Source organism: Chanodichthys erythropterus, chromosome 20 (assembly GCF_024489055.1).
Source record: "Chanodichthys erythropterus isolate Z2021 chromosome 20, ASM2448905v1, whole genome shotgun sequence".
Classification (NCBI taxonomy): Eukaryota; Metazoa; Chordata; class Actinopteri; order Cypriniformes; family Xenocyprididae; genus Chanodichthys; species Chanodichthys erythropterus.
In genome coordinates this window covers 27091832-27104425 of record NC_090240.1, presented here as the reverse complement: position 1 = coordinate 27104425, position 12594 = coordinate 27091832, and the positions used below count along the sequence as shown (strand labels likewise).

Genomic DNA, 12594 nt, shown 5'->3' with positions numbered 1-12594 from the left:
TACAAGATCCAGATGGTTTGGCTCAGACCCAGATTGATATTCGGATACAGAATGTGTCCAATAAAGCAAAATGGGATTTCAAAGCCATACAAATACAGATTGGACCCTCAAAGCATTTTGTCTCTAAGATGACGTGAAGGATATCAAAGAGAACAAGATCCACTGACAGAAAGAGAGAGGTGAAAACAGAGGTCTTTGATACTAAAACCTAGAACTGAATTATGGCTTCAAACGACCTGCTTCAGGACCTTAATGTGTTTTGCGACACAAGAGACACAAGATACACTAATAGTAAAAGGTGACGTGATAGACTGTCAATTAAAAAATGTGAGAAAGTGGTTTGTGTGTCAGAAAATAAACCCCTTCACGAGGATACAAAACCCCTTTAATTTGTTGAGGTCCTGACTGAAATTATAACATTTATTAAATGACTACTAAGTAGGGCTGGGTATCGTTCAAAAATTTTCAATACCGAGACGATACCGATACCAATTTTATAAAATCTGTTTAAACAAGATTACATAACCTCAAAAAAATCTTTGGTTTTAGACTTTAACTTTGTTGACTTTTTTTTCAGACTCAAAACTCATCTCCAGAGCCACTGCAGGGAATAAATAAGCACAAATTAACTAAATTTACCCAACACAATAAATCAGTGCAAATAGTTTTAATAAAGTTTAGTTTTCAATGCAAAAATTCAGTATGTAAATCACTCAGCAATTATTCTTCAAAAAATTAATTATTATTAACAAGATCAAAGAGGAAGTAAAAGTGACGCACGTTTGTTGCGTCTTACCGCGAAATAAGAGTTCTGTGCCTTTATTAAAATCAACACATCAATTTGAATGTTATTTTTTTATTACTTGGCCCGACCCGCAGATTATCCACAGTATCAGGAGGACGCTGTTCTGGAGCCAGAGGCAGAGCCTGTGCTCGTGCAGGCGAACTAGAGCCGGTCACGAAAGAACGCTGATGTAAAGCTGCTGTGTGTTGTACCTGTCCATAACTAGTCTAAACAACAAATGTACTTGAATTATCTGGAAATGTTTTATTATGCAAGAAGAAAGACCACGGAGAGATGTGTATAAGGATGGCTGCCATTGACAAAGGTCAAAATTATCGGTCATTATACGAAAATATTTGACCAGTAAGAAACAAGCATTCAAGAAAGCTGTATAATAACATTTTTCAGGTTTAGTTCACATGGTGGTGACATATGGCAATTTGCATGCACTTGTTCTAATAAGGCAAGGCATGGATCATGCTGGTATTTATATTCTTGTATGATTTGGTGCTTAAAAATGAATACAATTTTATGGAGACATGGGATAATAATAAACGCACAAATGCACATGGATAAACACACAATCCTGCAGCTCCTTCCCTGGTGTGCTCATGTTCTTTCACACACAAAAGAAGCTACAAATTCAGATCAATTGTACCTGACAGCAAGTCTACCATGTCTAAGCAGTGTTACTCTTTTACATGCAAAGAGGTTAGTCAATCATAGCAGAGGTCATTTATATCTCTTAAAGGTACAGTAGCAAAAGACAGGAATAGTTCACCTAAAAAAATAAAATCCTCTAACTATTTAGTCATGTAAATAATGTCATGTCCTTCTAAACTCGTTTGAGTTGCTTTCTTCTACTGAACAAAAATGTTTTCAAATATTAAGGAAGTGAATGAGGACAAAAGACTTCTGAACTTTCTCTCATTCTTGGATCATTTCAATGATCTTAACAAATCTGGTCTTACCCGGTTCTTAAAGCGATTTTAGCCCCGATTTTGGCTCGCCGACAGGTTTTGGGAAATCGCAGACAAATGCCCGAAATCACAGGCAAATCGGAGCTCGTTCACGCGAGTGACAATCACGCAGTGTGAATGAGCAAAGATGCGATCTGAGAGAATATTTGGCATGCTAAATATCTGGACCTGTCGGCGATTCAAAACCTGCAGTGTGAAAAGTGTTCTGACTGAAAACTACATCGGCGATGACCGACAGCCAATGAGAGAGCAAGATACAGAGCAGCGGGGAGTTCGGAGAGGAGTTATAGACCAAAATATCAGCAAGCATGGCTTCATTCACATAAACATTACAATTCTATCAAACAGAAACAAAGCACAAACATTTGCTTGACCATCCACAACAGCAGCACATTGAAAAGTTATGCATTTACCTCCAACTCTCATTGCAGAACACACAATCCACAGTCTCCCCAACCATTTCCTCCTCCATATTCTTTTTTTTGCTGCAAATCAGCGCACCGGCAATTCATATTGCAAGCTACCGATTTTAATAATAATAACAACTCCGGTCTTGCAGCATGATATCACGGTGTTCCCTTGTCACATTTCGCGTGTGTTTGGTTGTGAAACGTAGTTTGCATGCCAGACAGAGTTGTCGGCGATTCTTCCTATTGTAAAGTCATGCAGTTTGAAACCTTCTGTCGCCGATCCATCGTGCAGTTTGAACACAGCAGCGACTGAATGCTGGCCAATATAGTCATGCAGTGTGAAAAGAACAGTGACCCGACTGCTTTGAAAATCGTGCAGTCTGAACTCTGCAGTCTCACTGACTGCAGAAGATGAAATCAATGCTTTAAATTTTGCGGAAAACAAAAATAAAATTCAGCTCAGCTGGTGGAATGTGGCTTAGCAGAAGTGAATCCCTGTGAATAAACACTCCTCCTTGGGGTCTCAAACTATATAAACTGTCACTTGAACAAACACCTACACAAGCCAGATAGGAGGGAGAGTTTGTGAGAGAGACTTTTCTCTGCAGTGTAATTCTTTGTGTGGCATGACTGATGCCTTGATTTGGTGCTAGTATATCCGGAGCACTCCAGAGGCGCCGGCCAGAGAGAGATATTCTTTACAACTGCAGTGATTGTACCAAAGATAACAGCATCCGAGATTATACAGCTAATCGTGCTCTGAAAGGAAACAGCAGAAAAAAGAGAGAGGAAGCAAACTTTGTTTTCCCCAATTACAGTCTGATGTCTTTCTACACACTGCTGCTCACTGTGGTTTGAGAACCAAACAATGACAGTTTAGTCTGACAAACTACAACAGCAGAAATTAATACACTTGTAGTGACGAGACAGTGATGTGGGTAAGAAATATTATTGTCTTGTTTTCCAGAAACAACAACAACATCTAAACATCCTTAAAATTAGATCAATTTGCTTGGTCAATGACATGATGCTATTTTTGTCTCTTTTTTTATTATTTATTCTAAAATACATTAAAATGCAATTAATGCATACAATAAATTGAATAAATCTTTTCTATGATGAGTATGTTTATCATTTCTATATTAAAATTCAGTTTGACATCTTTTGGGAACAAAATTGGCCAAAAAATGTCAGGGTGTTACAGCTGTCCTAATATCAAAAAAAAAATAATAAAAAGATTTAAAGAATTAAATAAAAAAAACAAAAAAAAAAACAACCTTGCATGCTTTGTAAGCGTACACTTATTTTTATTCATTTGAAAATGTAAAAAAAAAAACTGCTTCAGTATTATTAATATTTGAAAAACTTGTCTATCAAATCAAAGTCATGTGGTATAACATGCAGAAACATGTATAACAAAAAAAAACAAACAGGAATTTCATTACAGAGATGACCATGTGTCAAGGTCAATTAGTCTTTTAAAAGATTACATATTTTGACTCTTTATAAGGCAGGTCAGTTCAGACTGTAAAATGTCATGTAGTGCGACGTACAAAAGCGTACCAAAAAGTCATGATATAAATTAATTAAAAAAAAAATGTTTCCTTGAAAAATAAATGATTATATATGATAATAAAATATATGGAAAATACTGATTAATATGTGTAAAATTACATGCATTCAAGGTGTAAGGAAAACATTACTTTTCATTGATTATTAAACTTTTCTAAGAAAGAAACTAACATAAACACTTTTTTCCCCAAGGATATGCTTAATGTCATCGATCCTATGAGTAAAACAGCATAAAATATTATGACGTTTTCAGAGAATGCCTGTAATTAAGTTTATTTTTCTTACCCCTTTGTCAAATAAGGCATAAACTAACAATATTTAGACAGGTTCATACATGACTAATTTGACAATAGGGTAAGGAAAATTAGCATAATTAAAGGCCCAGTCTCTGAAAACAAGTCTGAAAATATTAATTTTGCTTCAAGTTAAGGATTTTTAGACTTTCTTTTAATTGGAAAAAATTTTTTTTTGCAGTGTAATAAGAAAAAAACTTTGATGGTGATGCTAGTTGACTAGTACAGTTTATTCGATGAGGCAGATCAAACCGCGCACTCTCGCAAACCAGCATCCAATGCAGGTCTTTTCAACAAGGAATTGGTCAAAATGAGGAGCAAACACTTCTTACCTTTCTCCAGCATGGTGATGCCCATGGAGGCCTGTCCCAGTCCTGTCTTCCTCTCCCACTTGCCCTCGTCAGGGTGATACACCTCCACCGAGGCCAGTGGGCTCTGCTGCGCATCCATGCCTCCCATGACCATCAGTTGTTCTCCGACAGCCACGGCGGATGCCCCGGCCCGAGCGGTGAGGAGAGGAGGCAGCTCGCACCAGCGCTGGCTCTCCAGATCCAGCACCTCGGCAGAGTCCAAAGGGAGGCCGTTCTCACTGCAGCCCCCCAGCACGTAGAGGCGCCCGGCCCAGAGCACGGGCGTGCAGTACACCCGCTGCGTGGCCATGGAGGGGAACACCTCCCAGTACAGAGACTTCACCGGGCTCAAAGCCATCTCGGGGATGGGCATGGCTCCAGGACGGCACGCCGGCAACAGAGCATGACACGGGCACAGAGGGGGAGGGCAGAGGAACGTGAAAATCAAGGCAAATGCATCAACAAAACACCAGGCTAGAGAGCAGGAGAGGCTGCAACTGTCAGTCTGCCAGAGACCTCAGTTCTAGCTCTCGCTCGCTCGGAGCCGGCAGGTGTGGGGAGGGGGGGAGCGTTTCCTTAAGCGCTGTCTGTGAAGAACTAGCCCTCACTCCCTCTTGATGATTTATTCATTTTTGTCGCTGCTCTTAAAAGGTGCATCAGGCCCTTTTAAGTCTTTCCCGTCGTCTTCCACGAGCTGTGCAGTTGTAAAAAAATATGGAAAGAATGTGTAACTCCGACACGAAATAAACTAATTTATCCACGTGGAACGTGTAGCTGGATCCCTTTCTGTAGCCCTGCCAAACGTGTCTGTGTGACCCTCATGCCTGACGCTGTGAGGAAGAGTAAAAGAGAGACAGTAACAAAGCAAGCGCAAGATAAAAGACAATATAATCAAATGAGATCAATTTACTTGGTGAATCCCATGCATAATTTGTTGTTGCTTTTTATCTATAATGTATTCTGAAATATATTAAAAATGCAATTCATACATACAATTACTTGAATAAATCTTTTCTATGAAAAGTATGTTTTTAATTTTTACATTAAAATTCAGTGTGGTATTTTTGGGGGGAGGGCATAAAGTAAAAAAAAATGTCATAAAGAAAAAAAGACTCATTAAAAGAATGAAATTCTTGAAAAAAAATCTTAAAGGGATAGTTCACCCAAAAATGAAAATTATCCCATGATTTACTCACCCTCAAGCCATCCTAGGTGTATATGACTATCTTCTATCAAAAGAACACAACTGGAGATATATTTAAAAATATCCTGGCTCTTTCCAGCTTTACCGTGCGTTCACACCGTCAAGTCGCGTCAACCAGTCAGAAGCCTCTAAAGCGAGGACCTCTACATTCCAATTGGTTGGCGCCGAACCGCGTCATAGCTCATTACCATAAAGTTAACCTGATTTCAGCTCTCCTCGACGCTCTCACCGTCCAAGACGCGCTGCGTCACTCTCGTCGGAGCTCGCCGCCGGCTCTCATTGAAAATGAAAGACTAGCGTCACTTTGACGCTCTCGCCACCGGCGGTGTGAACACAAAGTTATAATGGCAGTGAATGGAGGGCCAGACTTTGAAGCACAAAAATGCATCCATCCATCATAAAAATAATCCAAATGGCACACGGGCATTAATAAAGGCCTTCTGAAGAGAAGTAATGAGTATTTTTAAGAAAAAATACCTATATTTAAAACTTAAAAATATCTAGCTTCTGGCAAGATGACCACAGGCATATTGCACAAGTGGACTTGCGCGACAAGAGTAACCCCTGACGCGATGTATGATGCAGGATGTAGCGTAAGCTTAGACGCCTCTCGCCATTCAAACAAATAGGGCTGGGCAACAAACTCAAGCTCCTCTTCCCTTTTTTGAAAACCTCCGACACTTCTCTTTAAAAATTCTTGTTTTAGACTTCTAATTTGTGACAAGTGTTTTGTTTCGCTCTATCGTCTGCACTTCTGCATTTGTCATTATGTTATGCATTGGGTCAGATGTCACCTTCCACCACAAATTGATGCATATGGCCATCTGCCGGAAGCTAGTTATTATTGTAAATAATAATAAAGTTTTAAATATGGATATTTTTCTTACAAAAACCCATCGCTTCTCTTCAGAAGGCCTTTATTAACCGCCTGGAGCCGTATGAATTATTTTTATGATGGATGCACTTTATTTGGACTCATTCACTACCATTATAAAGTTTGGAAGAACCAGGATGTTTTTAAATATATCGGATTGTGTTCGTCTGAAAGAAAATACTCGTATACACCTAGGATGGCTTGAGGGTGAGTAAATCATTTTCGGATGAACTAATCCTTTAAGTATTCTGTAAGCACTTTTAATTTTATTACTTTTTTCATTAGAAAACATATTTTTAAATAAACTGCTTAAGTATTAAATATTTGAAAAACTTTTGTATGCCAAATCAAAGTCACGAAAAACAAAACAATACAGGACAGGACATGACATCAGAATGAGGACAATGTCATCCCTCTAATCAAAGAGAAAATTCTCAGACTGCCGAAGGCTGATTTGTGGATGGAGGCAAGCTGCTGGTTGAGATTGTGGGCCAATCTGATCTGCTCTTATACTTATTTAAATGAACCGTATAGTTCAATGGCCAGAGTGCTGACATTTACAATTCACTATTTACTGCCAGTGTGATTGTGTGTGTGTGTGTGTGTGTGTGTGAGGGTGTCGGGCCACAAAGCAGCAGTCTGGCCCTCTCCAAAGGTCACTGCGTCTGCGGGGACCAACGGCCCTGGATAGTCACTGAACCAGGCTAATTTGGACTTGTGTATCATTAATTAAAGGCTTCATTATGGCGATATGTGTGAATGAATGGGATGTTAGTGCTGGAGAGAAAGGTTACAGACATTATATGCAAATACTTACTAGGTGCATGTTTGGGAGACAGCAGGATCTCTTGGGCATCTTTAGGGTAATAGCATAGGTATGACAAAAAAAAGAAAAGAGGAAAGCAGATCTCTAAATGGCAGCCAATGTCCAGATGTAGAGATGTTTCCTCCGTGGTCTAAATCGGTTCGGCTGTGTAATTAAGATGCTGTGGATGTTGAACCCAAGCCACATGCTACAACACACAGTGCGGGAGGGTTAACGACTCCAGACTGACTAAGAATTATGCAGGAAAAACATCAGTTTCATCTGGAGCCAAAGTTCTGCCGCTGGGTGCTCCGACTGAGTACAATCAGTCCAGATCATACGACACCATCAGGCTCTTCTTTGGGTTTAGATGTGAAGGAGCAGTTTTGTAAGTAAACGTAATCCTGTTGATCAGCCTTTAGAACAATTCCCTTGACTTTTCATCAAACTTTCCTCCATGTAGAGAGACAGATGCCTCAGTCTCATTTCTTAATGTCAGAAACATGTGAAAAATCCCAACTGTCTAAGCTCTAGTTCCCTAGCTGTAGAGTTTATTCGACACAGAAAGAAGAGTCTTCTGGGAATTATGGGAGATGATAATGTCATGGGGATATGCTGTCCAGTAGAGCCACGGGATAAACATCAGCTCCAGTCTGCATTGCCTAGAAAAAAACAGAGGAAGTAACTATAACAAACTAAGTACTGGAAGAACGATGGAAGGAGCAAAAAAATAGAAAAAAAGGCAGAGATCCAAGAAGAGAAACAGATGTTTATGTTGTGTTCTTGGAAGGACTCCTATCTATAATTAGGCAGAGACATCATATCTTGCATAAAGAGTCATATTGAAGCTAAAAATGCAGATTTCAACAAAACTAGAAGCATATAATGCCGTGTTTTAGCACTATAAAAAGAAATTTGCACAATAAAAAACTTTTCGAATAAAAATACAGACTATGCCAAGCATCTTTTTCCTCCCTACTGACGAAATTCACTTATGCCACTATGTTTAAAAAATCCTTTTTGGACTTGGCGGTAATGGTGCCCTAACCTACGAAATTGATTTTCTATGAAGTGTCTGCTCACAGGGAGAAATTTCTACTCACGTCTCCACACTAACTTAAGGCTGTATTAAGACCCAGAGCCCTAAAGAGGCACGATCTGACAGAAACTAGTGCAATTTAAGGGTGCTGTATTCTACCGAAGAAGATAAAAGCTGTTTTTCAACTTATTTTTTTTCCCTGTAACAATGCCAGGTGGCAACTATGAGCGACCCTGAGACAGGTACAGACTTTATTTTTGCACATTTCTCAATTTCAGACAGTTAGAGGCCCTTGAATCCTCAGAGCACACAGCAAAACCGAATGCACAGACAACTGTTAAAGATTATAAAAGCCAAAAAAAAAAAAAAAAGTCTTCAGCATTTGTTGTTTGTTAAGCTTCAAAACTTCAGTAAACACATTTAATGAAATTAACACTAGAAGTCCCAGAGATTTGTAACCCTCCTTTAGCCAAGTGGATGCTAACTGGCTAGTCTTTTGGCTATCATTAGCATCAATTCATGTGTAAATATGGTCATTACCTGAGCAATCTGCAGGGGGGTTGGGGGTGTATGTGTGAATGGTTGCTGGTGGCTTGTTTGTATGTGTGGGGGAGGGAGGGCTGCTAAAAGCAGAGAACTTGATTGACCATGGGCCGGTTTCAGAAAGGAGGTTAAGTGAAAACTCTGAGTATGTTAACCCTGAAATGAGGGAGTGCAAGTGATGTTTAAAAAGTTAACTCACTCATTCACACTGCAAAAATGCTTTTCATACTAAGTATTTTTTTTATCCTATTTTAAGTAAATTAAAAAAAAAAAAAATCTTAAATCAAGATGGATTTTCTATATGAGAAAATTATATATGATATTTAGTCTTGTTTCCTGGGGGGATCTAAATTAAGTGCATTTTACTTAAGTAAAATGATCTGCCAGTGTGGTAATAAAAATAATCTTAATGCAAACGGAAAGTGTTGGAGTGTCTACCCAGGTGAAAAAAAAAGTGCCGTAAAATACACTTTATTTTAGTACACTTTTACACTTCCATAATGTCCAGTGCTCTATTTCCATGCACTTATATACTAAAAGCTCTTCTTTAGAACTTCTTAAGATAATCTTAAGAACATCTAAGTGTACTCAACTAAGCTATTTTGAGACACCATGAATTTGAACTAAAATGTGCTTTTAACATACTATCTCTGTATAGAAAAATGTATTTAGTTACCACTTGTAGTACACTTGAACCCATCTTTCAAACACTTTTAAAAATGGACTTATGATGTATTTCAAATATAAGATTAATATATAATGAATGTATTTATAACATATTGCCAGGCAGTGCCAGGATTGTGAGTGATTGCTGGAATGTACTCACTCACTTTTTAATATTATTTGTAAATATGTGTACAAATGGTTGGTTTCTTTATTTTATTGTGTACTATTTTTATCAATACATCTCAGCAACAAAGTAAAAAAAACATGTGTGTTGATTTCTCCCTAAGATGGCAAAGTGAAACACAAGTTTCCTTGAAGTGGCTCAGCATGGCCCTACATTGTTTACATAACAAAAGCAACTGTTCACAGCTGATTAAGGATATTAGCCTAAAGACTTCCAGCCCATCGGCTGTCCTGCGGGTTTTATAGGTAGAAAAGCCAAATGGCTGCTCTCTGGGACTTCTAGTGTTAAAGACAGAATTCAGGCAGAATTCAAAAACAGAGATGCACAGTTATGCTGCAGAAATCATTTTCTTAATGGGTATTTTTATCTTGCTTTCCATTAGGAATATCTAAACATCCTTAAAACAAATAGTCAACAACAATGTGTCAATGGAGTAAAGAATAAACTTAGATCAGTATTTTTTTTAAATCAAGTCTTAATATCTTAACATATGCAAATTATGCTTCATGTAAATTAGTCTTGAATAAATTAGGAGGTTTACATATTTTAAAATGGATAACAAGACAAAAAAATACTAATTAAGACAAGGATGTTTGCAATAGGACTGTATGCATTTATTTGAAATGGCAGTCTTGTTGATGATTCCAAATGATTAAAGTCTGCAAAGACAACACTGTCAGCAAAAGAAAAACACACAGACAGACAAATAGATAGACAAATAGATAGACAGACAGACGCAAAGGTGGCAGTGCTTTTCTGTAGTAGAGAACACAACCTGTAGGGAATCCCAGGGAAATGTTTTAATTCATTATGCTTCTTGACTAATAGGATGAATTATAATTGCTAAGCAGCAATGGAGTCAAACTGTAAGATGGAAACCCTGATACTGAGTGAAAAAGATGAATTGGCCTTGGGCACAGCTGACAGTTCTCCAGAAACATACTGTTGGATGAATCAAGCATTCTGTACAAACAGTTCTCGGTTTCAGCAGAGGCTCATGGCTGTTTAGTAAGAATTCTGGCTCTGTCTGCACTGGAAAAGGTGCAAAGGCCTTATTCCCTCTTAAAGATGGGTTCACGTCCATGCCTGAGCACCAGATAACATTTTGAAGGCTGGTCAGCCTTAATCCTGCAACTTCACAATTGATCCAGGCTCAAAGAGCACACTTTCTTTATCTGTTCCCATTATCCTTCCACAGTCTGAATTTTTCATGCCCGCTTAGGTTCTGTCTAACCTAATGTACACGCAAAGAGCACTGTTCCCTTTTTCCATTCTCCACCATCCTCTCCTGCCTCACGTCAGCCTCTCTCTTCTCGCTCCCATTGACAGACACCGATCACAAGAGCCCCCGCATTTCTCAGGCATTTAGCCTTTGGCACAAAAACATGATTATTTCTGCGTAAGAGTTTCCCAGGGAAAGGGAGTTGAGCCAGTGGGACACTGGAGAACATGCAGGGTGTCTTCAAAACAGTATAAAAGTAGCACAAAACAATGATACACATGCTTAAAGGCATGAAAACATCAGATTTCTTTTATAATGTGAGGTGCAAAGGCAGCATCTCAATCTAAGATATATTTGATGTAAGTATACTCATTGCCAAGTATTATGCAAAAATATTTTAAAATGGTTCCTTCCTCAGGTACAATGCATAAACAAGCATTTAAAGTATTCCCTTTTTGCTTTTCGGCTGTGAAAGAGTACCAAACAAAACCGAAGGAAACAGAAGCAGTCAGCAGGGAAGAACTAGATAAACAGAGCATAAGGTAAAATAAACAAAGAAATTTAGATATAGAGGCCTGGGGATGCAAACACAAGAAAGACAGTGTGAATGCAGGGAATGGTTTTATATCATTGTGTGTGTGTGTGTGTGTGTGTGTGTGTGTGTGTGTGTGTGTGTGTGTGTGTGTGTGTGTGTGTGTGTGTGTGTGTGTGTGTGTGTGTGTGTGTGTGTGTGTTAACATCGCAGCAAATATGTTCCAGGATTCCCTTGGTGAATCAACCAATCAAATGATTTACTGCCTCGCCGCTCAACGTCTCTACTACCACCAAAGGCAGGAAACAACATCATGTATACACATACATACGTTTGTTTTTCCATCTTGGTGATTTTAGATTGACTTCTATACCTTTTATAATGAGCTAATGATATTTTCCGTCCTCTAACACCTAAACACTTACACAAACTTCTCTGAATTTTTATACTCTCATTAACTTGTTTTCCTCATGGGAACCATTGACTGGTGAGTTCAGGTTGTACTTTTTTGTACGCACAAACTTTTTTTCTTTTTTTTTTTAAGTTTACGCGTGCACTAGGGCTGCCACGGTATCAGATTTTTCACTACACAATTATCACGGCCAAACGAATTCACGATAATGATATATTACGATTTATTGTTATAAGGAAGTATATCGAAATCACAATATATTTAAAAATATATTTTAAAAAATGGGTATTTTGTTACATGTAGTAATAACAAAAAAATTATGCAAAATTACAACCACACCCTTATCATAACCCTATAGTAAGTACATGTAGTTAATTACTATTACTCAGTACTTAAATGTATAATTACACTGTAATATTGACACCTTAAAATAAGTTATAACTAAATAATACTGTCTGTCATATTAAATGAAGATGTATATTTGAAGAATCACACAATTGCATACAAAAGGAACAATTACACTTCCTTAAACTGCTGTGGATTCTTATCACACAATGAGGCAAAAAATTATATTATTTTATAGTATTCTATACAGTAATAAAGGCTATATCATTTGGTATTGCATTATAAATGTACATTATCCCTATGAAAATACCCAAGATGACATGAAGATCACAGATAAACCACATACTAGCACAATGGTGTGTTAATTCTCTTCATGTTC

General features: G+C 38.1%; 1 protein-coding gene across 2 annotated transcripts in view; it reads right to left on the bottom strand.

Annotated features, from left to right (window-relative positions):
• LOC137009749 (kelch domain-containing protein 8B-like) overlaps window positions 1–12594 on the bottom strand; it is a 136730-nt gene that overhangs the window by 109262 nt on the left and 14874 nt on the right. For both annotated transcript variants that reach the window (XM_067372220.1, XM_067372221.1), the window contains exons 2-3: window positions 7285–7934; window positions 4372–5219 (exon numbers count right to left, since the gene is read on the bottom strand). In XM_067372220.1, the coding sequence (XP_067228321.1) occupies window positions 4372–4762 (391 nt within the window). In that variant the 5' untranslated portion in view covers window positions 4763–5219; window positions 7285–7934. The remainder of the gene's footprint in view (window positions 1–4371; window positions 5220–7284; window positions 7935–12594) is intronic.